General features: G+C 38.2%; 1 protein-coding gene across 1 annotated transcript; it reads right to left on the bottom strand.

Moving 5' to 3' along the window:
• Positions 1-351: 351 nt before the first annotated feature.
• On the bottom strand, positions 352-27,024 carry LOC150089778 (uncharacterized). Its single transcript, XM_090368804.1, has 6 exons — positions 26,901-27,024; positions 6,999-7,060; positions 5,895-6,020; positions 4,864-4,953; positions 723-796; positions 352-466 (listed from the first exon to the last, which is right to left on the bottom strand). Exons 2-5 carry the CDS (start codon positions 7,050-7,052, stop codon positions 749-751), a joined length of 318 nt encoding a protein of 105 aa, XP_090224930.1. The 5' UTR covers positions 7,053-7,060; positions 26,901-27,024; the 3' UTR covers positions 352-466; positions 723-748.
• Positions 27,025-27,169: the final 145 nt, after the last annotated feature.

The raw sequence follows: 27,169 nt of genomic DNA, 5'->3' as shown, positions 1-27,169 counted from the left end.
GCTTGTGGCCGTGAAGGGCAGAATGCATCAATATTCATATTGTATAGTTGGCACTGTAGATTTTTATCTTCAATTGAGAGAAAACGTCATAGTATTTAGAAGCACTGTTGTTTTCAAGTAGAGAGAGACAGCGAGAAAATCGAAATTTCAGGCTATCAGAGGATAACTGATGCTGCTTTTCTAAACATTTCAACCAACATCAAACAGTAATTTGTGGTTGTTGTATTGAGCAGCATCCGATAATAACTTCCATCTCTCAGTATTAGTGAATTAAGACAAAAACGAAACACAAAAGTATTTTGCTTATATTTTTTTGATACAAGTCTAGTAGAAAATGAATAAAACATAACAGAATTCCATTCCAAGTTAGGCCAATATTGAAATGCACGATTCCTGTTGTCTACAAGTCGATTCGTATAAGGCTCTCATTCTTGTCTATTCAAGAATTTTTCTTCCATTTAATAGCCTGAAAAATACAATAAAATTATATTGTGTAATAGTTTAATTTAAGAACAAAGTTTAATATTAATTTAATTTTTTTAAATAATGTCCATTAGAGCTCACGGTATATTTAAATAATCGCATATACGCAAAACGGGTATCGTTATATGGATTTTAAACTCGTTCAAATCATTTAAGTCATTAATATATCTATAAATTTACAACTGAAAAACAACAACTTTTTTTCTACAAATTTCTGAATATTTTTAACCTATACTTACTTGAAGAAAAGAGTCAGGATCGAATATTATAATTTATAAATGCACATGTTTGGTGTTATGTCTAGTCCACAGATCTAAAATGTACAGAAATACAAGAATACAGAATTAAAAGAAATGAAACTGTAAAATAATAAAACATTTCGAAGTTTATTATTTATACCTTACACAGAAATTAATATTCTAGACAAAATTATTATTCATTAGCTAAGTAACAACCTATCAGTTATTCGGTTTATCAATAATATATTATTTAAAATAAAAACATACACAGCAGTGAGTAATATTTGTCGCTATAGTAAGGTTTTAGGAGCATCAGCGACTATGGCCACATTGCACCGTGCATAAAAATTCCCCACTCCATCGATGGGACTCGAACTTACGTCTTGTCTACCAATGTTTCTACCATGTTGTGCAAAGCATGAGGATGCGGTGAGTCGTAGTATTGGTATTATAAGACATATAGTGCAAAGAAGCTCTATTCTCTGGCTGCACCGGACAAAAAATAAATAAATAATTAAAAATAAAAATGACCATAGAAAAATTGCAATCTAAAAAGTAATAAAATATCTATTTGACTCTCCTCATAGGTGGGTGTCCAGCGGACCAGCACAACCTAAACCACCCATGGAGGCAACTTATTACAGTAGTTAATATAACTCGCTGGTTGTAAGTAAAATTCCTGAAATCTAAACTGTTTCCCCAGTAATTTGAAATTATGGCTAAATTCTGCAACAATTTATAACAGTATGGTGTTCTGTTGTTTTTCGGAATACTTGGCCGCGAGACCCTTGGTCGGACCATTAGGGTCACTCGAGAATGAACTCACTCATCTGCCCATGTGTAATATGTCCATAAATTTGGTTTGTTCGCTAGTCAGTTTTTCGAGGACAAGAACACCACATATCGGACACGACAGAAGAATACCAATCCTTCACCTCCTATGCCCAAGAGCTCTTCACAAGAAGACGAATACACACCGCGATGGAGCTCCACTGACTTGTGCCATGGCACAAGATCAGTTGAGCTACATTGGCACAAATGGCAAATAATCTGACAAACGAAACGAATAGCAGCTTTCCAGGACTCGACTGCATAGCAATATGGCCACCCCAATTGGTGGAATCAACTTCAAGTGACAACCAATACAGACTTGGCAAAAAAAACAGAAAAATATGATATGAGGGTCCCCCTAAATGATTATGTCTACCCATATTTATTTTGTCTGTAAATTGCGTGTGTTCTCTTATCAATTTGTCTGTTTGTGAGACGACAAAACCCCAGTTTCTGGGGGGAAACTTGATGTCTACGTCTGAGACCGACTAATTCATTCACGGAGTGAAAAAAGCCCATTAAAGTTCCTCGCGTCATCGATGGGATTCGAACCCGGGCCGTTTCTATCCGGTGTGGGGAGGACTCACACGGACTTGACAGACTTGATAAGCAACCACTGATTAAGACTATGAACAACTTACCACTCGACTGGACTCACCAGGATTTGACATTAACCCCCGATCAAGACAGGATGCAACCTGCTGCCAACGCGTCATTAGGCAACCTGCACCACACTCCCATGTGTTGTGTCTTTACTCCCTTGACCCTAGCCCGGGGAGACAGGTCTATCTCCCGCTTTTCACTTGTTCTCTCTCTTCTCCTTTTGAGGTCAGCCCCCACTGACTTTTCTGGAGATGCCTTCCCTGTCGTCCTCATATTTCTGCTTGTCCCTCCAGTCTTCAATTCCCATCCCACTACTCTAAATAAACCGAGCGAGAACACCCCAAACTTAATGTTGCCAAATTTAACCAAAGTAAAAAATTTAATCTCACCTTCGCTTAAATTCCATTTCGGCATTTTCTGACTTCCAGAGTTCACGCCAATTTTTTTTTTTTAATTTTAATTTTTTTAGACCCTTTCCACTGAAATCTATCTTCGGAAACTAGGTGGCAGGGCCTGCCAGAGTATACCAAAATAATCAATCTGCTGGGTGCCTGACCTGCCTCCTCGTGGCTAAGTGTGGGCAACGGAGGGTTCCACTACGGGCCCAACGACTAAATGTCAGAGAAACAACAGAACATAACACTGCACGACATAACCATAACCACACACTTTTAAATGTCTCGCCTCCACAGAGTACTCTGCTTCAGGAACAGAATACACAACGCGGAGATGGAGAAACCCCTCGTGCCGTTAGATCGGGGGTTAATGTTAACACACTTAACATTAACCCCCGATCAAGACAGGATGTAACCTGCTGCCAACGCGCCATTAGGAAACGTGCACCACGCCCCCATGTGTGGTGTCTTTACTCCCTTCGCCTTAGCGCAGGGAGACAGATTTTCTTCGGCGCGTGTAGGTAGCACAGCGTATCGTTACCGTTCTCCTCACACCGTGGTGAAACGCCCAAGTTCGAATCCCGTCGATCACGCGAGGAACTTTCATGGGTATTTTTCTCTCTGTGGCTGAGTTAGCCGGTCTCACTCGTAGACGTCAATGTTTTTTTTCCCTCAGAACCCTGGGTTTTTCGCCCAGCAAAGCATTCAAATCGACCAGAGAATTAACGTAATTTACAGACGCAATACATATGGTTAGATTAAATAACTTTCCGGTGACCTTAATAAATAGTTTTGTTTGTTTTTTTTTTTTTTCATCGATTTTCTTGTTTCGCTATAAGAAAAATCCAAGTTTCCCGGTGAAAATACTTTGTTGTCCGCCTTTTAGACTAACTGACTCTTCCACGTTGTGAAAAAATCCCATAAAAATTCCTCGCGCCATTCACGGGCCCTTTTCCAACTCACTGTAGAGAGGTCGGTTAGAGATATGTGATCTTGTATAGAAATCTGTGTGTCATCAGCATTTAAGGAACATTGATAGATATTCGAGTTGAAGGTGGATAGGAGATCCAATCACTGGTAGAAGTTAATTAATACACCAGAGGAAAAGAGCGAGAGAATCTTCCTAAAATTTCTATTTGTAAAATGAAGGCCCTTCCCCGATAACACAGTGATTATAACCGCTATCGTTTTCCACCTCGTGGAAAAGATCTGAGTTTGAATCCTGTCAGTGATTCTGAAATTTTTATGGATATTTTTTTTTTCACAACGTTGCTTTTGGTTACTTGTTTTCTTTTTTTCGTGGACACTTAGGCTTTTCTTCTATTAAACTGTATACTCGACGCGAATGCATGAAATTACTGACACAATATACTGATGCCTAACAGCCTTAGTTGATTCAGTGCTTAACACACACCTAACACAACTCATTGTAGCTAAGAAGTATATTTCTTACTGTAACTTTCGCTTATGTCTTAGCATATGAAGTTTAGACTGAATCTAGCTGTCTTCCCTGCAACTCAGTTCACTGGTGACATTAAGATTCGAACATTACCTCGCTTTTAGGGTTTACTACGACTCATAAACAACAGTGTCACGGTCTCCAGACGGGTTCCGAATCACTGGAGCCACTGGGTATGCTATAAACTTATCCATACAGACGTGTTCTTGAAAATCAAACGTGATGTTATTTATATCCACTGCTTATAATTTCCAGTGTCATATGAATCTCTCTGTACATTAAAAAAATTTTCCTCCTAGTGATATTTATTCAAATCAGTGAGAGAAGAGGGTGGCGCAATTAGGTCACTACAAATGCGCAGGAAAATAATTCCATTGTCTTACATTGAAAGACTGCCTCCTTAACGTTCACCAACCTCGTGCACGTGCTTCACTCTGTAATACATGACCACGCACAGCATGATCTTTTGATGTTCCATTATGATGTCAGGTAATGAAGGAGACCCGATATGGCCTGTATACATTTGTAAATAGCTTAGTATTTTATAAATAATTAAAATATTTTTATAATTCGTAAATATTTCAATTAAATATTTTAGTCCTGCTCCTTGGGATGCAACAATATTCCTCCTGCAATATGGAACCTGAAACAAAAGGCCTTTTGCTAAGTGCCCTGTGTAAAAGCAGGTAAATAATTACATAGTGATATTTATTCCACCTAGAGAATGCCACGTGGTGGGGTAGCCAATGGAAGAAGAGGGATGTACGTCACGTGGTACGAGTGGACGGGGAAATTGAGTCACTACAAATGCACAGGTAAATAATTACAAAGGTAATTTCAGAAATAAACTTACCTTGCTCTGTCTCTCCCAGTTTATAGCTAATCGTTCGTGATCGTACGCTCCAATGGAGTTGATGGTACATCTTGCGACTTCTTTCTGTAGCTGCGAATAATGAAAATTTTATACTTTCATTTTAAATAGGTAATCATATAACAAAGACTTGATTGAATGGATATTCTAGACATCATATTGATCGCTACTTTGGGTTGTGTTCGAATGAAATGAACCAAAATACCCAATAATTTTGTAATAACGAGCTAACATATACGAAGCTAATAGCCGATAACGATGTGAAGGACGTTTTATATAGTACCCTACAAATGAATACGATACTAATTATAAGTATCAAAGTTGTATTTTTTCCGTCCTTCTTCTGGTCCTTCGAATTTTAAATTGTTTCACTACTTCAATCGCTCAGTACATAGTTGCAGGAAATCGGAGTCTCCCTTCAACTGATTCGAGCTTCAACCTCATGAAGTATTAAAAAAAAATTATGGGCAGTCTCTGCCTATCTAGATTCAGGGTTTCTTTTAAAGAAGAAATAGGAGGAAGATTTTACCCTAATTTAAGGTTTGGGAAGTTCCACTCTGATACATCCTTTGTAGAAAAAGGATTTTTTTTCTTTCAGCATAGCATTTCAACCCACGAATCTCGAAATTTAGAAAAGCACATTTGTTTGAGATTCTAAGAGTCTACGACCTTAAGTACTCCTTGACAGTAACTTGCAGTATTTCGATGATTTTATATTAATAACATGGAAAGTACAGAATATTTTTATTTATAAATTTAAAATATATACTGACACTGGACAAAGAAAATTAGACACTTCTGCTATTTAAGGCACACGAGAGTTGAAAACGTGTTATTACTATTACTTTTAATTAGTGTTATCATTTTAACATTCATAGTTTCTGTCAAATTAAAAAATTGGTAAAACTGAGATTAAGAGAAAAAAAAAGGGTATACTAAAAAATAAAGAAGAGAGACCCTCCTCCTCTTTGCTATCTCTGCAAGTTGTTAAAAATTAAAAAGTGCCCACTTACCTCAGGTTTTTTTCCACACCTGCAATCCTTCCAAAGACCAGTACAAGAAAATCTAACCATGTCACTGACGGTTGCGCAATATGTAACGTTGTTTTGAGCAAGACACCTTCCGTATGCAGGAAGATACTAAAGGGATAAATAAATGATTTATTAAGTGATAGGCAGACAGATAAGAAAACATTTCATCATCTGTGCAATATTTCTTAAATGACAAATTACAATTGCGAAATTGATTTATACCTCCACTAGTGCCGACCGGGCTAGCTGAGTGGGTAAAGTACCTGCCCGGCAACCCAAAGGTCGCGGGTTCGATTCTCGCCTCGGGCTTGGATCAAAGTACTGCAAAAACCTTGGGAGGTGCAATATGGCCACAGAAGCCGATGCGCCAACAACTACCAAATCAAAAAAAAAAAAAAAAAAAACCCTCCACTAGTACAAGTGCTTGTGCAGGTAGAAATCAATTGATACTAGAAAGGTAAAACAGGACCTTGGCTGTAAGATAAAATGCCAAAGGCGAGTCCTGCCATAACAGGACTCGAGATATAAATGTGTATCAGGTGAAACATGTCAACATCATTCTCCAGTTGCGGATTATAAGAATTATGAAATTTGGAATTTGATAATGCGTTCAAACTAGGCTGTAGATTTAAGGTGGGTGGAAGTTACGTTGAAACCTGTTTCTGAAGAACGATATTTGGTGGCTACTGCCTAGTTTTTCGCAGCTTCTGCTTTTTCTTTGAGGAAGACCCGCCTTACTTTCGAGTATGCGACCCATCCTGTAGGTTTTCTGAGGCCTTCATACTGAATGAAGGTGCTGCTTAATTAGTTGAAATGCAAGAATATATTATATTATTTTATGGATTAACCGGTATTGACATTAATATTTTCCCGTTAAGCTCTTCATTGCAATTAGAGTTCTAATCTGTAAAGTGTTGTTATTATAATCTCGTTTTGTGTTTGTGAAATGTACGATTGTTCATTAGTGCCTGAATACAAAAGGGTAGAGGCAATAATTATATGGCATATCTATATACAATTTGCACACAAAGAGCTGGGAACTTCTGAATATTCACTTAAAGATTTTAAAAATAATCATACACTCACCCTATTTTGACTCAAACGATTCATGCATAATAAATAGTCGACCCTCATTCTCATAGGAAGGGCTGAAAAAAGAAATCGAATTATATAATTATATAACAAAACTCATATTTTCTCAGAGATACATAACTGATCAGATAATTTTCGTTTTTAATGTTAGATAATGATAATGAGTCCAGTATTTCATTAACTGAAGTTATAATGGGATGACTAGAGATTCAAGAAAGAATTCCGGAACAAAATTGAAATCTGTATTCTAAAGATTTTTAGAATTCTTTATTAACAAAACAACAAGCGGCCCTAAGCCGGAAACTGACAAATCCGCTATATACATACATACATACATATTATTTTATATACAATGATATACATAGAATCATGTTAATTACAATGTCATAAGTGAAACGAATATGTAACATGCCTACAGCAAATCACATCACGCAACTAATCAGAAGTATAAATTGTGGCACAGGATCAGAAGACAGCAGTCTTTTCTGTTCTAGGAAGGATGAAAACTGCACCCACTTGTAAAATGTAAAATCTTACAAATTAAAATAAAAATATGTGTTTTGCTAGAAGTAAGGTTAAAGTTTGAGGAACGCTAGATTTAGTGATTTGATAGTTTAAGCGTGAGAATTGAGAATAGTAGAAAAGGGGTAAACAAGTAATTCAAATAATATGAGAGAGCAAACATGGACAGTAGGACTAGGTAAAGGGTTGCCATTTGAGAACGGGAATGAAGGGGTTGCTTAAGGAAGAACAATAGGACGTGAAATGGGATTATACGAAGCGCCTCCTTTGATCTATGATACCGTTAGAACCAAAACAGGAAATGAGTGGACGACCAGTGTTCGTTTCAAAATAAATCGGCGTCAGGCTGACTGAATTTTTGGTGTTGGGATATATTTAGAGAAAAAGGTGTGAAACGAAAATGAGTGTTTTTGGAGGTTGCCAATGGAAATGAAAGGGTCATACAGCTTGTGAGAAAAAAAAAAAGAAAGTTCGAGAAAAGGATTGGTTTGTACGCTAGGGAGATAACTTTGGAGAATTGTGTTGGCCAATGGAAAGGAACGTAAATTTAAACAGAGGGGGAGGATTGGTTGGAGTCCTTGGGGAGGTGTGCCAAACTTGAAGGGAAGTGTAAAGTTCGGGAACAAAAGGAGAGAGCGGAAGAAAAAGCGAGAGAGAAAGAGTTGAGAGGAAATATAGTGAGGAGATAGTCGAAGAGGGGAGTCGAAGTGAATTTATCGGAAATGTAACGGTGTGAAAAAAGGGATAAAGGTGTAAGGGGTAGTTAAAGGGAGTTCGTTGAACAGTAAGAATGAAAGAAGAAGATTTACATAGATGACTAAGTCCACCAAGGAAGGCGATAATATCCTAGAAATATAGCTGGAAAGGTATAGCAGTCCTGGGAGCAGAAAGTAGCAGTCCTTGCAGCAGAAAGCAGCAGTCTTGAAAAGCAGAGTAGCAGTCCTGGATGCAATAAGGTATAGCTCTGGATGGCAGAAGATAATAGCCCTGAATGAGGATGAAGTAGAAGGCCCTTACGAAAACAACCCGCCAGAATATAGAAGTAAGCGCCAAGTTAGAATAAGCACACTATAGATTATTAGAAGGACTATAGGGAGATAAAAAGAAAATTAAAGAGGAAGGTCATATGATTAATATACCCTAAGATATATGGTTTTTATAGATGAGTTGAATATTGCTATTGAACATAGTAATGAATAGAGAAATAGATGGAGATAATCAAATTAAATATGAATGGATGTGAAGCAGCTATATTAGACGAGTTAAATCAAAGAGATAATTAAGGTGAATACTATCATACAAGATGATTCAAATGTATTATGGTGACCAAGTATAAAAAGTTTTTTTGTTTAGTGCACGTGTAAAACAGATAATTAGGATAAATACTATCATATAAGATGGTTCCAATTGTATTATGGTAACTAAGCCAGAGGAAGTTTGTGTTTAGTGCGGCTATAAAATAAATTGTATAAGAAAGTCGAATAAGGAATTGAGTGTGATCCCTAAATGGTTATACATTAGAGAAGCTTTAATAATGGAAATTCATGGAAAGTGTTAAGTATCCTTGTTAAGTATCCGTGTTAAGTATCCTGGTGGTGACGCGGCCAGCGTTTGTCTATGGACAGAATTATTGCTTCTGTGATGGGGTTAACTTCAACCACTGTGAGCAAATCTCAGATGTTTTCTGCCACGGGCTATAAAGATGAAATCCTTCTGTAGTCTCACAACCACGTTCTCTCATTTCCAACGTGAAAACACCTGTCCCCACCGTTTTGCAGAGCGGTTTGGTCTATCGCATCCCTTGCCGTGACTGCACTAGCTGCTACTTTGGAGAGACTGGACGTCGGCTCGAGAAACGCCTCTCAGAACATAAAAGGGCGATCCGTTTGGCAGATGTGGAGCACTCAGCTATTGCCGAGCACGTCTGGACAACCCACCACGACATTGACCCACACCGTGATGTCGTGGTTGTGGACAGGTCCCACCATTACCTCCGGCGCACCTGGTTGGAATCGTTAAACATACAATGCTCGGATACCTCTTTGCACAGAAACAGTGGTTGTCAAGTTAACCCCATCACAGAAGCAATAATTCTGTCCATAGACAAACGCTGGCCGCGTCACCACCATACGTCACAGCCACAAACTTCAACCTCAAACAATTAGCCACACGCCTCACACACTAGTTTGGCAGTGCACATCTCCATTCTAACTGTCATTTATTTCTGTTTAACTGAAGAAGGCTGTCTACACAGCCGAAAGCTTTTTATATATTAAACCTTTCTTTGTATGTATGTTCTAAGTATATTAAACCGTTCGCTCTGAGGAACTATAATTTTCGTTTTTAACAATATGAATCCGGAGTTCATAGGCCTCTTTCACCAGGTATAGTGAATGTACAAGTGTTAGGAGTTAGTTGGGGAATAAGGAAAGTAGAATGAATCAGGTGTTTTTTTTTTATATATATAATTGTCAAATCAGAATAACTAGCAAATAGAAAGTGTAATTAGAATAATATGTGTAAGGTATCCCATTGTGATTGCCATACATTGATAAGTTCATTCCAGATTCTCCGTTTCTCGTCTTTGACCTTAGCAATTAGGTTGCATGAGGTTCCGGGAATCTCGCCAGGAACTATATGATTTAGATGATAGCATAGTCCTTTGAAGATGGCATGCAGGTCTAGTGGTAAGACTCCAGCAAGGACCTGCAGAGCAGCAGAGGACACTGTCCTGCAGGCCCGGAGCGTGACAAGCAGAATAATCCGTTGAATGGGGATGAGCTTGGAACTAAGTTTAATATTAACAGCTCTATGAAACCAGACTCCCACAGCATATGTTGTTATTGGTACGAATACTGCTGTATATATAATATAGTAAGAGAGTCTTCATATTTAGTCCCCAGTCCGATTTGGAAATGCGGATAATTGCTGCAGTGAACTTCTTAATCTTCGAGGCGAGGTGTTTAATATGAAGGGAGAAGGTTAACTTCTCATCTAAAATTACAGGCAGCCTGTATATAGAATGCATATTCTGAGGCATTGAACTGGTTCAAAGAGCAGAGAGTGTCAACGTTTAAATCCTGGTGAAATGAAGACATAAATAAAGGCCATTTCATGGTTTTGATAGAAAATATGCTAAGATCTTTTGGAGGAGGAGAAGGAGGCGGATCTGTGGTATTTCGAACGAGAGATACCTTAAAAAGTGATTGCTCGGTGGTCACTGTTTGTGTAGTCAGTATGTATGGTCCAATCAGAGATCCTCAAGGAAATGGCTGGGGTTGAAATAGTTAAATCAATGTTCGATTCTTCATGGGCGTTTCAGAAGGTATACGATTGATTGGGTAAGTTTTGCAGATTTAAATTGTAGGTGAATAAAAACTGCTGAACCATAAGAAAGATTTTGAGTTAGAATCTGTTGTAATTATTAAATATGTCGAATTTAAAGTAGCAAACACCTGTTGTAGATATCTTTGTGATAAATTAATATCTGCTGATGTGGACAATATAGTGACAGTAGTAGAATGAGAAAGTTGATGTAGAGACTAAAATACAGGCAGAACTTTGATTACACAAGCCAGAGATAACAGTGATATCCAGCTTGTTGTTGAATATGATGATGGCAGATTTAGGATCTGTTTCAGGGGACTGAATGATTCTTGAAGTCATGGGATATCCCATAACTTTGGAAGATTGTCCATAAAAGTGCTTAGATTCATAAGGTTCTTGAATGCATAGGCTGCTTGAATCCATGAAGGAAAAGTCCTTCGTAATGACCCTTTCAATGAATGTATGAATTGTGTCACGAAATGTTTGAATAGTTGCAAATCGTACAATTCCACAATCATCTCTCTCGTCCTTGATGTCTCTCACAATGTGAGCCCCTGTCTTTGGCTCTTTTCATGATAGCATCAAGATCCTGAACACTGAAAGCAATATCCTTCACACCATCTCCATGAGTAACTAGATGGCCTCCCACTTCTTGTTTCCTTTCTTTGCGTGTTTAATTAAGATAGGTAAGTACAGACCAGAGAAATCTGTAAGTGTGGGGCTTTTGCTTGAAATTTTGAAGCTGCTTGAAGAAGTTTACCTGAGCGTCCTCTAGATTTCTCTACACTAGGTGCTGAGGTTGAATATGGATTAAGGATCTGTGCTCATGGTTAGTTCATGCTTCTGCAAAAATGCCATGACAGCATCTAAATGGTATGAAATCTCATTGAACATTTTTTCAGTCCTCAGAAAGGAACCAGAGTACACTGAAACAGCATTCCAATTCATCACCAGCATTGATAATGTCATGGACATACACTATCATTAAAATAAGGCAGTTTATCAATTAGGGTTGTTCTGTTTCATAAAACTTTCCATTTGGCCCTGATTTTTGTCAACATTTTGACAGGAACAGGCTCTTCAACACTTTGAAAGTCTTTATCAACAGCTTTCTGCTCTTCCAACTGCAGGTTTTCATTGAATGTTCTACTGAATCAGATGCCAGCAATTCGGTGATATCCTAAACCACTATTTCTAAGTTAAGACCTTATCCACCTCAACAATAGCTATAGTCTTCAGCTTCACATATCTCTGGAAAACTTTGGGAATGAGGCACAAATTCCAGGAGTAAGTGGACCATACTACAGAGGTTTGATTCCAAGACTGTGAAGACAGGACCGGTCCCAAAATTTTCCGGACCCTATTCAAAAATTACTTGCCGGCTTTTACATGGTTCTGTACAAAACTTATACGTGGTGATTTTGTGTATTCTAAAGATTTAAAGAAAGTGTCACATTACGGTTCCTTTCAAAACAACTGCCAAAACCTAGGTGACCACAATATATACCTACATTTGCATTTTTATTAATAGCAACCAATGGATAAAGATAAATCATGTAAATATGCCCATACCATTATGCTACCAATAACCAACTTCATCATTGACGAAATACAATATGAGCAAAATCGCATTGTTGGGTTAGATTCTTCCAGGTGCATTCATTCCATGTCTGGATTGTGTAGCGTGTTTCATCACTCCACATCAGACTGTTCTATTGTCCAGTGTCAAGTTACAGTTGTTTCTTGTAAACAACCTTGTTTTGCTTTGTTCCATATTTATATATGAACTTTTATTATTTCTGAACTTTGATGTTTGAACTCTAAATTGGCCTGTTTTAACCATCTTCTTTATGTGGACTTAGTACATTTGTTAGGCAGTTCCTATGGTTTCACACGAATACGCTTTAAGTACTGTGTGATGATGCACAACATTGCAAAGCCAGTCGGTGTGAGTAGTGTGCTGTTTGCGTTGTTCGACAGGTCTCTTAGTTACCGGGAGGGACGATCACCAGGAAAGGACCTCCTAGCAATAGTCCACAACACGAGAAGCCGGTTTAGGGAAAGTATAAAAACGCTTGCCAGGCTTCCTGCACTCTTGCAATACCGAGATTGAAGGGAGCCAGAAGAAAGTAGCATTTTACAGAAGAGATGAGGACAGGGAAGGCATGTTGAGGCAACAGAGCGGAAGGCACCTGCAAGGCGAAAACAGAGGAGAGGAATATGAATTGTGCGAGATGGGGATGTTCCTAGAGAAGGGCGTGGAGATGGAGAGGGAAAGAGAAAGTGCAAAAGCGTGAATAGCAGTTTTGTCTGCTGCTATGAATCATTTGCGAAGTTGCTATATCGGTGGAATTTGACTATGGAAGAATTGGTTCAGAATTTGTTATATATTTTACAGGAACAAAAAAAATTATGATATTAGGATCCTCCGTAAATGATTATATCTACCCGAATTTGTGTCTGTAAATTGCATGTGTTCTATGGCCGATTTGCCTGTTTTGCTGAACGAAAAAAAAACCCAGTTTCTGGGCGGGAGAAACCTTACTATCTACGCCTGAGACTAACTCAACCACGGAGTGCAGTGAAAAAAAGCCCACTAAAGTTCCCCGCGTCATCGACGGGATTCGAACCCGGGCCTTTTCCACCCGGTATGGGGAAGACGGTGACGATACTACTTGCTATCCGCACAGATATTTTACAGGGACATCAAAAGTTGCGAGCATGTGCTTTTTAATTGATATTTTTTCACTACTCTTCATTAGCATCTGGTGTTATCCACTACTCTTCATTACCCTCTGGTTCTATCCACTACTTTTCTTTACCCTCTGGTTCTATCCACTGTTCTTCATTATCCTCTGGTGTGAAATTCTGCTCAAAGAAGAGACGGAAAGCAATTCCGCTTTCCGTCTCTTCTCTGAGGTCACTATCATTTATATGAAGGAAACTTCAATTTGTTACAAGACTTTGCTACAAAGACCTTTCACTGCCTCCACCATTTTCTTGCTTCTGGACCTTCTAGATGTCTCATTTGAAAATAGGGCACTGCGAAGAACAAGCATTACGTAGCCCACTAAATTGGACGTTTACAACTGTACTGATTATGGACTTGGACTCTAGTGTGGATCTCCACTCACTTCTGTTAACTTTTACTTTCTCTTTTTGCAGGTCTATAACATTTTGCTTAAAGCGAGATTTGGCTGGTGCTTAAATTGGGCTCCCTAGGTAGGAAATCATTGCCACCAGAGGGCTTGTGCTCCATTAGTAGATTCGGCATTTGTATTTGTATTGGCTTTGACCATTCAGTACGAGATAGTCGAAGTCCACCATGATTCACATTTGTGGCTCACCTCCTTGACGTAGATGATCATTCGGCAGGATTTTCTGGTATTCGCCTTCCCTGTTGCAAAGTGGCTAGAAACTACTAAACAACATAACCACACATACTACACAAACACCTCCGTAATCGAGTGGTAAAGGGCGAGGGTAGAAAAGTTTTCGCGCTTTGAATGACCATGGTTCAAATCACTTTATTACTATCTTCGGCAGAGTGTTCTGTCTATCTTTTGAATTCCTGTGATCTTCTGTGGTTAATCGGAATATAAACAAGATTGTTTATTTATTATAGCATTGCATACATTTCTGGCAGTTTTTTTAGAGTTTTATATCATCATAGTTTACCACAGTGGAATTGAGCCCAGCTTCCGGAGCCGTCCTGCATATGGATCAACGTATCTACATGCTGTAATGTCGAATTGTTCTGATCTCTGCACTAGCACGCTCGCTGCTTTTTCAACACAAGTTTCTGTCTTCCAATTTTAATCCACTTGGAATGGAACGATCCTGTTTTCAGAACTTTTTCTTAAAATTTGACAGAAGTAAAACCCAATATTTTTGTTAAGCAACGTTCACCGGGTTCTAATTAATTCATTCATAGTAAGAAGAAAGTGGAAAAATGTTTCTGCCTTTTCCAATCCAGACTGACTCAATCCCTAAGTTTTCATTCCCAGGTTTTAATCCGATGTCGGAAAAGTCAGATACGAGCCATCTAGACACCCGAATTTAAGCAGAATTAAGATCACGCCATGTACAGATGCTGGACATCTCTTCATCAACGCGTTTGCTGAATTATAAATATACATTATTTATTGGTCTCACCAAAAAATTATATGTCCATGATAATCCTTATACCGGTAAATACAATAGAATTTACACTTACTCTAATTTTCTGTATAATAAAAATAGATATATGTCAAACAAGGTGAAACACATCAATTTTCGTGCTTCGTCTTCTTAAAATTAAATTTTGTGCTTAATCTTTTTTGTGCTTCATATTCTTAAATTCACAAAATTATATTTTGTTCACTGTATTGCAAGATTAAACGGTTTTGTTTACGAAAAATATTGTTTCGATTTATAATGCAAACAAAATCATTTAATAGGTTCCAAACCAAACTAGAAGAATTCTGGTCTCTTCCCAGTTAAATAAATACTTTAGACTAAGGCGCATGATGCTAAGCACTTTATATACATAGTATAAATACTTTATCAAACGAAATCTGTACTCACCACACATAATACAGGCAACTGAACCTAGGAAATCGAATATTTCTGAAAATGCGCCATGAGGGAATCCTAAGCAAAGGATAACCAAGAATACCACTGTAAATTTCATTCTTACTCTTCTGCTGTTCATAAAATATGAAACATTCACTCTGATTCTTGTTGAACTTTATCAGTTCTGTAGCGATTATGCAATGATCCTGAAGGACATGCATCTGAATAACAATTGGTTGATTCCGCATGTACTTAAGGTGTCATCGTTAGCATCTATGACGAAACTTTATTTCAAACTGCAGCCTTGGAAACTAGCAAAAAGACATGATTAGTTCAAGGCACAGTAGCTCCGGCTTTTTTTAAAAGGGGCGTATACGGCCGAAGAGTGTACAGATTGACCTTAGATTCTCCCATCCTAATCCAATTAATGATTACTATCTTTTCCTCTTTCTGTCTTATGTTGATGGCCCAAGTGCAAAGGTCATTGAATAATGGTTGTTTTGTTCTGTGACATTTGAGTAACTTATTTTCTTTGTGAAATTGTGCATTTCTTCTTTTCCTCACTAGTCAACCGCCTTGAGGAAGCGCTACCTCCACGTGGTTTGGGCCGTGTAGCTTGGGTAGAGAGAGAGCTTTTTCAGTTTCAGTTGATTTCTAAATTTCGTGTTCTTTTTTCTTCACGTTTATCTTGTTTTAGCCTCGTATCACTGTGATTGTATTATTACGAATATCACTAATTATTTATATATATATAAGTATATAGTCCTATTTTATTGAGTTATATTATTATATTTAAGGTATTATGATCTCCAGAAGCACGGTGACTACATGATCCCCTGGCCGAGGTGCCAGAGGTATCGGAAGAACAGCTTGAAGAGGAAGATCTTCAGAAGAAAACTCTTGTAGTTCCACTACAAGACACAGGGTCGTTATAAAATCCTTGTGCAGTTTTAAATTTTCATAACTTCTGTTCTATTCATGATAAAATCAATCTGTAAAAAGAGCAAATGAAAGAATTTATTACAATTTTACATACGTTTATTCTTTTCCCGTTTTACTGATTTCCGGGGACTTGCAGTAAAGGATTGTTTTTCAGATACCTCACTTACACTTGGCCTTACAGATCGTGGTTTATCATTGACGGAACATGTTTCTTTAAACTTTTTCATCCTTTTGGTTATGGAGTTCCTGTGCTGTGCATCTTTGTTGTAATGGGTTCTAAATCTTTTATATACTGCAATTACAGACTTTAACACGGCCAACCACAGCATACAATTCATTTTCTTTTCTATTGAAGTAATTTGGTCACGTTTAAGTCTGCAAAAAAATAAAAATAATATATTTTTTTTCTAAACTGCAATAAAATGAATAAATTGCTCTTAGTTTATATTAAACTTCACTAATTTACATTTCTAACTTTTTTACAGATTTATTTTATCATGTATAGAGCGGAAGTTATGAAAATTTAAAACTGCACAAGGATTTTATAACGACCCTGTATTAAAGGCACTAGGGTATCCGTATCCTGAAGCCTCTAGAAGAGCCACCATGTCAAGTTCCGAAGAACGTACTAGGGAAGGCCTCAAACGAAAATCTTAACAAAGCTTTTCCTTAACTCATGTCGCTGAAGACGCAGATGAAGATCCAATGGAGATTTCTGATCCCCCACGCATGAAGAAGAATGGTAGGGCTACAGTTGCTGTTGCACTTAAGAAGTAAGATGAACAGCCTGAGGGTTCTTCTAGGTCGATTGCCAAGTTGGATGACACAACAACAACAGATAAGGAACGCGGCGGGGATAGTCTTGTGGTTCTAAAAGATACAAGAAAAAGTTACGACTGTACTGCCAAACATCAAATTAAACGCTATAATATATATAAGGGATAGATGTGCGGCCCTTGAGATCGGTCTGAGCAAGACATTGTCAAAATAACCAAGGGTTCACAAATGGAGGAGCTAGGCCTGGAAGTCGAGAGGCTGCTCAGGAGATGCCCTTAGATGTGATATTTGACAATGACAAAGCAGTGACTAAAGATCATCTCATACAAGAATTGTGAGAGAGAAATCTCCCTGGATGCGGGATTTACCGGGACCAGATGTGTTCCGGTGTGAAACTGTTGCCAAAGAATAAGGCCAGAGGATCTTCTGGCCGTAACTTTAATTTATAAGTGTCTGGTGCTATTAGGACGATCCTGATAGCTCCGATAAGAGATTTGATAGATTTGGTTTCACATCGGGTGAGGGACCTCCTGATGCCCACCGAATGCTATAAGTGCATGACGTTTGGCCATGTTGCAAGATATTGTCGTGGCGACGTGTTCTGTGGCTACTATGCTGGTCATGGCTACACCTTTAAGAATTTTGCAAGATGGAGGACTCCTTGTTGCGTCAACTGTTGGAGGTGGAAGATTTTTTTGGGCACACTGCATTTGATAGATAATGTCTGGAATACGTTAGGGCATTGGATATACTAAAGAGATGTACTGACTATAGCGATTAGTATAAAAATATGTCTTGTAGAGAGTGCTGGAAGCTCCTCGCAGTTGGCGCTGGGGGAGGCTTTCAGTATTGTTGATTTTGTATTGGACTATTGGTACAAATCTATGGGATCAAATGCTTTGATGCCTTGACTGCTAATGGCTGCAAGGTCGTTGCCGTGGCCATAGTATTGAGATTGAGAGCTTCGTTGGTGCTAGGTGCAACCTAATAAAATGTGTTGGGTGCTTGCTCGATGTGGATCTCTTTGAGAATAATGAATTGTGACAACTTCCAGTGACATCAAGATAGGAACGGCCATTTAGCCTCACGTAATTCGTGCTGGAGCGGCTGAAGTTAGTTATTAGAGGTATTTATACCTCTAAGGAGATGGCCTAAGGTGTGATATTTGACACCAGTGCATTACCAATAGGCCCGAGAGGACTATTTAGAAAGATGGCAAGACTCAGGAGCTTGTCTCTATTTTTGAGAATAACGGACAGTAGATTTGGACTTTGGGGTTATGATTAAGAATAGACTAATGTTTTCTGTTGACTAATCTTATTTCAGTACACACCTGGTCTGTAAATGTTGTTGTATGTGTATGTATGCGGATGTACTTGCGGATGTACTTGTTTTGGGTGGCACCTAGACGTTTAGTCGAACTCCACCTTGCAAAATCTGTGTTGAGAGAGAGAGAAACTGTCTACACTCTACAGCGATCAACACCCTGTCAACCACTGCCCATTTCTGAGCATGAGTAGTTGTGCCTGCTTCTATTATCTAGTGCTGCTGCACCAATTTGTCGTCCAGTGGAAGGAGTGCAATACCAAAGGACAGGAGCTCTCAGGCTGCCCAACCCGAGGGGAAAAAAAATAAAATAAAATAATAAAAAATAATAATAAATAAAAAAATAATAAATAAATAATAGTAATAATAAAAAAAAAGTTAAAATAAAATAAAAATATGTATAGTTAATACCATTATATACATTGAATGTTGCTACTAATTTAAGAACACAACAGTTAGTTTCTAAGTTAACAGCTGTTTGACCTAGTAAGGTAGAAATATAAGTTCATGAACACATCACTCTACTGTCCACTTCTAGAATTAGTAAACAAGGTGCGTATTCTTTTAAACACCTTGTCAGAAAAGGATTGGAATGCTGCAAAGTTCTTGGCATCTTGAATCAAAATATCGAGGTTGTCAGTCCTAATAGGTTGAGTGCTGTTAAATAGGTCTTGTCTGAAGTCGTCATAAGCCGGGCAGTAAAGCAGAACATGCCTCCAATCTTCTACAACCCCACAAAAACACAAAGGGTCAGGTTCAAGTCCAAATTTACACAATTTATCCCGTAGTGAGCCATGTCCAGTAATTAAATACGACGTTGTCATAGAAGGATAAAACCATCCCATAACTTTCTTATTTACAGCAAATGTTGCATCTTCAATGAACTCCCTGGTAGTGAGTCCTGTTTCACTGGATTGCCATCTGTATTTCCACTTCTCAGTGAATTTTGTCCAAAGATTAATTTTTTCCTTCCGAATGTCCGTGGCCGGATTACTTGCAATGTCGAGGATTTGAGTTGCCAAACCTTTCTTTAAGTTAGAAATCATGCCTCGGTATGCCACATAAAGGTCAATCGGAATACAACCTGAGATCACTTGTAAAGCATTGGTTGATGTCGTTCTGCAGCATCTGTGTGTTGCCAATATCATCTTTCTCTGCAATGATAAGAGTTTGGCCTTCACTGTGACGTGAGTAACCCTAGGAAACCATATGGCAGCCGCATATACTACAATTGGCAAAAATATAGCCTTATAATATAATGCCAAAGTTTTGTGCTTTATACCCCATTCTGCTCTTGAGAGCCTAATCACATTGGCAGTAAACTTGTTAATCTTTTCAGCTAAGTTCTTTACGTGGGGGATAAAAGAAAATTTATCATCAATTATGAGACCAAGATATTTATTTTGAGAAACATAAGGAATTTGGACATTGTTAATATGGAGTTTAGGAGGTCTGTTATAATCCAGTTTATTGTTGAAGATCATCATTTTAGTTTTCGTCTGAGAAATTTTTAATTTGTTTATTCTAGACCATTCCAGCAAATCATCCAGGATTTCTTTCCCATGTGTTTCTAGCATAAGTCTTGACCTGCCTGGTATGCACAGCGCTAAATCGTCGGCAAATGCTATTTTATTGCAAATTTGACTTTCTTTTAGTAACCACTGGTCTAAAACAGAATTCCAGACGAGAGGCCCAAGGACCGAGCCTTGTGGGCATCCTCTGGAAATGAATTTTGAAAATACCAAGTGTTGTGAGATGACTTTTATCTGCCTATTTGAAAAATAAGATCTCATAACTTGATATAGTAAATCATCACATTCTGCCTCTCGAAGTGACCTGAGGGCGCTCTCCCACCAGAGTGTATCGAAAGCGCCCTCAAAGTCGATAAAAACAACCATCATGTATTTTTTGTCTGTAGTTTTGCATAGATTCACCAAATTTCTGATGGCATCTTCAGTGGAGGAGCCTTTTTTAAAGCCGAATTGTGAATTAGAACTCATATTACTTGCAGCCAAAACCTTCTGCATCCTAGGCGCTAATAATCTCTCATAAAGCTTTCCAAGATTTCCTAGAAGGGATATTGGGCGATATGCCTTGGGATCCGTTGCCAATTTTCCAGGCTTTCTGAGCATCTTTACTAATGCAATCTTCCAAAAATTTGGAAAAGTCCCCTCTAATAGACATTTGTTGAAAACATTCAACAATATATGTGGAAAATATTGGTGAAATCTTTTGATCGCCACATTTTCAACTAAGTCCATTCCAGGACATTTTGACTGATTGATTTTAGAAATTGCAAGTGCAAGTTCATCTAGACTAAATAGTTCTGTGTCATTTGATCCCTTGTAAGATCCGTTAACGAACCTTATGTGAGCTTGTTCGGTTGTGTCTTGCTCTGGGTGATCATCAGGGAAAAGTCTCTCTATAATAGCTTCAACCGTGGAGAGCCAATCAGTAGTCAGACTTCCGTTAGAGTAAACAGAACTATATATCTCAGGAGTTGCAAGTTTGTCACGACAAATTTTGTATATTAATCCCCATGGGTCAGAATTTCCTGTCTGGGACACTAGTTTCTGCCATGAGGATCTTTTGGCTTCCGCAATAGCTTCGAAATATTCCTTATGTAATTGACAATAGACTTCTTTTAGTCGCCTAACGTCTGTTTCTGTTAAGTATCTGTGCCTCTGGAAATTCTTCCTTGCATCTATAACCCGTCTTCTCAAAACAGATAACTGGGGATTCCACCATGGGGTGGAGCCAGGTCTCCTAACTTTCCTTTTAGTGGATTCAGTCAAAGCTCTGTAAAGAGTGTTTTGCACAAAGTAAGCATATTCTACTGCAGATAAACTGTTCAATTGTGCAATTTTATCATCTGAAAATTCTTGTTGCAAGACTTGCTTAAATTTGGTCCAGTTCGTGGTTCTCATAGAGAAGCGGTTTAAATCCTGAAGGTGACCTGAAGAACCTCCATCCGTGCCATTTAATACTAAATCAAAAGTGATAGCACGGTGATCGCTATTGCATACATCCGGGCAGACCATCCAGTTTTTTACATGCTGCGACAAGCATGGAGAGGAAAGGGTGAGGTCTATGTTAGACCGTCCGTGAACGTTCCAAAAGGTTGTTGGCATGTTAGAAAGATTATGCACATTCCAATGGTTAGTCAATATAAATTCTTCAAACACAGAACCTCTAGCGTCGTTGCGTTCGCTAAACCAAAGTTGAGATTTTGCATTGGAGTCAGTTGAAACCAATATATTTGCACTAGGAAAAGTGCTTAAAATTTCTTCCAAAAGGTGCATTGGTACCTCGATATTATCATTTGGAGCGCAGTATAAAGAGACCACGTAGAAGTCTAAAAACTGGGTAGAAATATGGATGCAGGTAGAAAAGGATGTACAAAAACGAGATATGACTGTTACAGTTAGAGCTCCATTAAATACAACAATGGCAGTTTTTGGCTGCTTGGATTCATATGCAACGACTCTAGCTACTAACGGGTATCCAACAACGTGATATAATTTATCCGTTTGTCTATACATCGAGTAGGGCTCCTGAATAGCCAAAATGTCTACTTTATCCTGCAAACATGAAGCTCGTAGTTCATCTGCAACGCAACGTGAACGTTGCGCGTTCACCTGCATTATTTTTAGGAAGTATTTTTTGGTAGATCTATTGTAATTTAGATGGTTTATTTGTGTATTATTCATTAGCAATTTTCAGTCTTGCAAGTTCAGCTGCCTTCTGATATTCTGGGCAGAGTGGATCCCTTACAGAATGTGCATTGTCCCTGTTCCTCCTCTTACAGTTTATACATCTCGGGGGTTGTTCTTTATGGGGACAATCTGAGTATATATGTCCCCCAGCCGCACAATGACCGCAAGATACAGTCTTGTGGGTGCAAAACTGCGTGTGGTGACCAAATCCCAAGCAACGGAAGCATTTTGTCACTATTGTAAATTTCCTGTATTTATGGGCTGAGAATCCCAAGAAAATTCTATCGTTTTCTAAAATATGTCTAAATAATCTCGGTGAGAGACCTATTACCCAATTTATCACTTTTGTCTTTGTACCGGAGCTAAAACGTAACATCACCTCTTCCCGAATTTCTTCGAAAGTAAAGCCATAATCTTTAAGATTTTTCATAAAGATGTCCTCTACTATTTCTTCCTTAGTCAAATCTCTTGAAACGTCATAAACTAGTAGGGTAGGAAATGTCATTTTTGGTTTGTCCGATTGTAGTCCAACATCTTTAAATGTGGATGATTGTCTAAGCAGCTCTAAATCCTCCTTGTTAGATGTTTCAACGATCACTCCATTATTTCTCACAATTCTGACGTTTTTAATTTTTAAATTTTTATGTTCAGAACGCAGAGATTTGGCTATTACTTCTTTAACCTCCGTCCCCGAGGCCAGCTTGGAGCCGTCCACCGGTCTAAAGATCGCCACATGCTGAGGGGCACTGATTTGTGTTGTGACAGTTTTAGCTTCCATAAGTATCCTATCTCTAGAGTCAGTTATATTATAGTGTTGCCCTCGTTCCACTCTATCCCCTTCAGAATACATCTGCTTCGTTTGTGTCGAGCTGATCCTGACTTTATCGACGTAAGATTGCTGTAAAGGTGGCATCAAACCAGCCTTGCCACTCATGATTTGGTCAAACATATTAGCTCTTACTTGTAGTTCCTCTGTCTTGACTTTTAACTTCTCATTTTGAATTATCAATGACGTGGTAATAGTTTCCATTTCTGCCCAAAAGCTATGGATTATGTTTGAGGCTGCCTTAGTTACTTTATTGGTTTCAGCAGCCATGAAATCACTCAAGTTTTTCTTTATTTTCGTCAAAGCCACCTGCATACTAGCACTATCTGCAAGGCATTCTGCATCAATCATAAAACCTGGGTCTGTCTTCGACTTATCAGTATTCATTTTATCCGGGCGTTCTTTGTCTTTTATGCCCTTAACCTCAAGAACACCCTGGTTAACCTGAGAAGTAGACGCGTTAAATTCAGAATCGCTTTGTTCAATATTTACACAAGAAGTCGTACTTTCAGCTTCGATGTCTTTGTCTCCTGACTCAAAACGTATAGTTTTATGAGAAGTGGAGGTAGGTTTAACCCGATCCTGAGCCAGAGGAGGTAAATACTGCTGTGTCAGTTGAATAACGTGATTAGCGAGGGCGTCCGTAAGCGCGTTTATCAACTCTCTATAGATCACTTGGCCACTCTTATCGCCATTGCCTTTATCAGGATTCAATATAGAGTTTTCTGATGTGGTCAGATTTTCCCTTTGAGAGATGTCTGGGGGTGTAATTCCTACACTTTCCTGATTTTCCTGGGTAACTGGACTTTCTGTCTCTTCTCCAGATGTCAATTCTTTAGTTGTCAGATCTGGTTTTGTGTTAGTTCTCGCGCTGCCACGACAAAAATCACAAGACCATTTTAGTCGCCTTTCTTTCTTTAACTTTTTAAATGAGGGACCTAGGCAGGCTGTACAAAAATTACGGCTACATGTACAGCATTTAAAGATGGCCTCAGGGTTCTGGTGACAGATAACGCATTCCTGTGTCATTTTAGAGCTGATATCCCTTTCAGATTACATACTTTAATTTTAATTTTAACTCGCTTCTACACTTGCCTCTGTGTTACGGTTAAATTTTGGTGTTTGTGAAATTTACAAAGAAACTACTCGGGGTCTACTCTTAATCCTCTTGTCTTTGTTCTTAGATACTTGCTTCAGGAGGGTTATATCCCTCGGGTATTAACCCTACTCAGTGCGGTGAGTACTTGCTAGTTTAGTGCTTTGCTATTGGCCAGTATACATCAGACCATTCTTATGATTTTTAGTCTTGCATACAAGAAATGACAACAAGATATCGTCCATCTTGGAAAAATTCATTGTCGCAGGCCAAAAAGGGAAAATTATAAATGTTGTTGCAGAAAATTCTGTATTTTAAAGCAAAATCAAGTTGCGATTGCTGGTTAATTATATGGTACTGAGGAGTGAGCCTCCCTTCTCTCGCCGAGCCTGGGCCTCCGACCGAGGCTGGAGTAAGGGATGCTAGCTATCTTATAGTCCACTTAGTGGAATTTGTTTAGATTCTAAGTTGATCAGCACGTCGCTGATCATGCCATAGAGTCAATTGGCGCTGGGTACGTTTTCTTTAGATATGGCTACCTAACTCCTTGTGGTGGGAACGGTAATTTGTGCTGGGATGGAGACGCAGTCCCCGCTGTGAGGCTGAATGTTCGTTCCTATCTTGATGTCATTGAGTTGTTTGCCGATCTAGTTTGGGTTATATCTAGACTAATACGTTGACTAACACACTAACCCAGGTGATCACCCAGACTGAGTACACTCATAGACATGACCAGGTAGCCAGGATAATACATCAAAAGCTAGCAAGGAAATACCAATTGGTCGAAGAAAATGTACCGTACCTAAGAACGAACCCTAGGCAATACTAGAGACCCCAACCCACAAGCTGTATTGGTACCGCGCCATAATAACGGATAATAGAATCCCGCACAACAGTCCGGACATAACCCTTGTGGACAAGAAGGAATAGGCTACGTATTTGATTGCCATAGCGGTACTCAACACTGGCAACCTGTAGAAAACCCATGGGGAAAAAATCAGGAAGTACACGAACCTAAGACAGGAGATCAAAGGGATGTGGCATATGCAACAAGTAACGACCATCCCGATCATCGTGTCAACCACAGTTATGGTGACAAAGATCCAACATAACAGCCTAGCAACAATAGGTCTCCCAGCGAACACCGACAAGGGACTCCAGAAAGTAGCAATCCTGAACACCTGTAGGATAGTCAGAGAGTTCCTCTACCAAAAGTAACATCATCAGACATAACAGCAACTACCCTGTGTACTTGGTAGCAATACCGTCACGAGGTGAAAGCCCTAATCAAGGAGAAATAATGTAAGAGCAACAATAATAATAATAAGTTATATGTCTTTCTTTTGGTGTGAAAGATTAAACTTGGAAGTTCGGTCTCGCTATTTTCTTATATTCTAGGATTATGACTCTCTCTCTCTCTCTCTCTCTCTCTCTCTCTCTCTCTCTCTCTCTCTCTCTCTCTGTCTCCAAGCAGAAATCCTATAAATCGTCGTCGATAGAATGCTATGGAACTTGTTCCTTGTTGATGATTTACACTACACTACACGAGAACTTCATGTCTGCCTGGATAATAAGACCCAAATCTCTCCCTCTATCTCTGTTTCTGCTGTGTTTATCCCAACTCCTCCTAATGTATATTTTACTTTGGGATTGTGTTATTTCCAAAAACAGTTAATCCTCATAGCAATCCCAAAATAACTAAATCTCAGAATAACTAACTAAATATCCCAAAATAACTGGTGGCTGCTAAGTTTTAATATTAATAAGTTAAAAGATAGATATCACCTTTCTGGCCGGTCATTTCTGTTACATGTCCAAATCATCCTAAAGTAATGTTGCTTGATTCTGATCATTAACCACTCTTGCAATCTTCACAAATCGTCAACTGCAAATTTTGATATAACTCTGCATCTATTCGCTAATACCATTTAAAAAATCTGAAACAAAACGGTCCCACCACCGCTCCTTCAACGCCCTAACCTTTTCCGCAGCCCAATCTGAAAGTAACCATTAAAAAATATCCTTTCGGAAGCTGGTATTTTCCAAAGCCTCAAAGTATGTTTCACCCACTTTGAACTTGTTATTCTTTTAACTGATTATCAGCTTGTGATAACTGAAAATATTAGCTCTTTAAAGTTCCTCCTATTCAGTCTTAAGAAAATAGCTTCTGGTTTTGTATTGTAGTCAGTATTCTGGCCACCGTTCTTTAAATTAGGATAATTTTGGTCAACTTAATTAAAGCTATATTTGTATTCTCTTTAAACCATCTGTTGCACTTTTCTGAATTCTTTCACTTTTTTGTCTTTCCTCACGCGTGCCATGTGACATAATTTTTGTGCTAAACTATACTTCAGTCCTTCCTCTGAGTTTCCAGACAAGTTATCTCAGGCGAAAGAACAATGCCGTTATAGAATTACTTCGACCATGACGTTTTTAATAGAGAAGAATTACATAATATTGGTCTTTGTGCCCATTTATTTCAAGGAACGAAATTTTCAATCTATCTAAAGATTAAAAGTTAAAGATAATTGTGTGACGATCAGACAGAAACTGAGAAATTAATTTCTTCATTATTATGATAAATTAGGGTGAGTTCCTCTCCTATGTTACAGTGAAGTTTGAAAATAATCAGTAAAGATATATTTCAAAGGGTGAAAAACTAAGCATTTGTACATGAAATCTAAACAAATAACGAATAATTTTTTATAAATTTTAATGTTCACTAAGTTTCTACAAAATCAAAATATCTGCAGTAGACTGAACACTCTGGTATTAGTAAATTAATAAAAAGAATTTTCAAATTGACTTACAATTTTCTTAGAATATATCAGAATAGTGAAGCAAAGTAATATAATCCAAATATTTTCATCATCCCTACTAGTATTCTAATACCAAAAGCTCCAGCAAAGTCTTTTTGCTCCATTCAGATATTTCTTCCCTTTTTATAGCTGGAAAAAATTAATCAATAAATAAATAAATTACACTACGCAATAATTAAAATTACGTGTAACTTATATTTGTATTCATCAGCATTAATTATCTGTTTATAAATACCTTCTTCAGTTATTATTATTATTTT

The sequence above is a fragment of the Mastigoproctus giganteus genome, chromosome 2 (genome assembly GCF_048544385.1).
Source record: "Mastigoproctus giganteus isolate SK-2022 chromosome 2, ASM4854438v1, whole genome shotgun sequence".
Classification (NCBI taxonomy): Eukaryota; Metazoa; Arthropoda; class Arachnida; order Uropygi; family Thelyphonidae; genus Mastigoproctus; species Mastigoproctus giganteus.
This window is presented reverse-complemented; position numbering and strand designations above follow the sequence as displayed.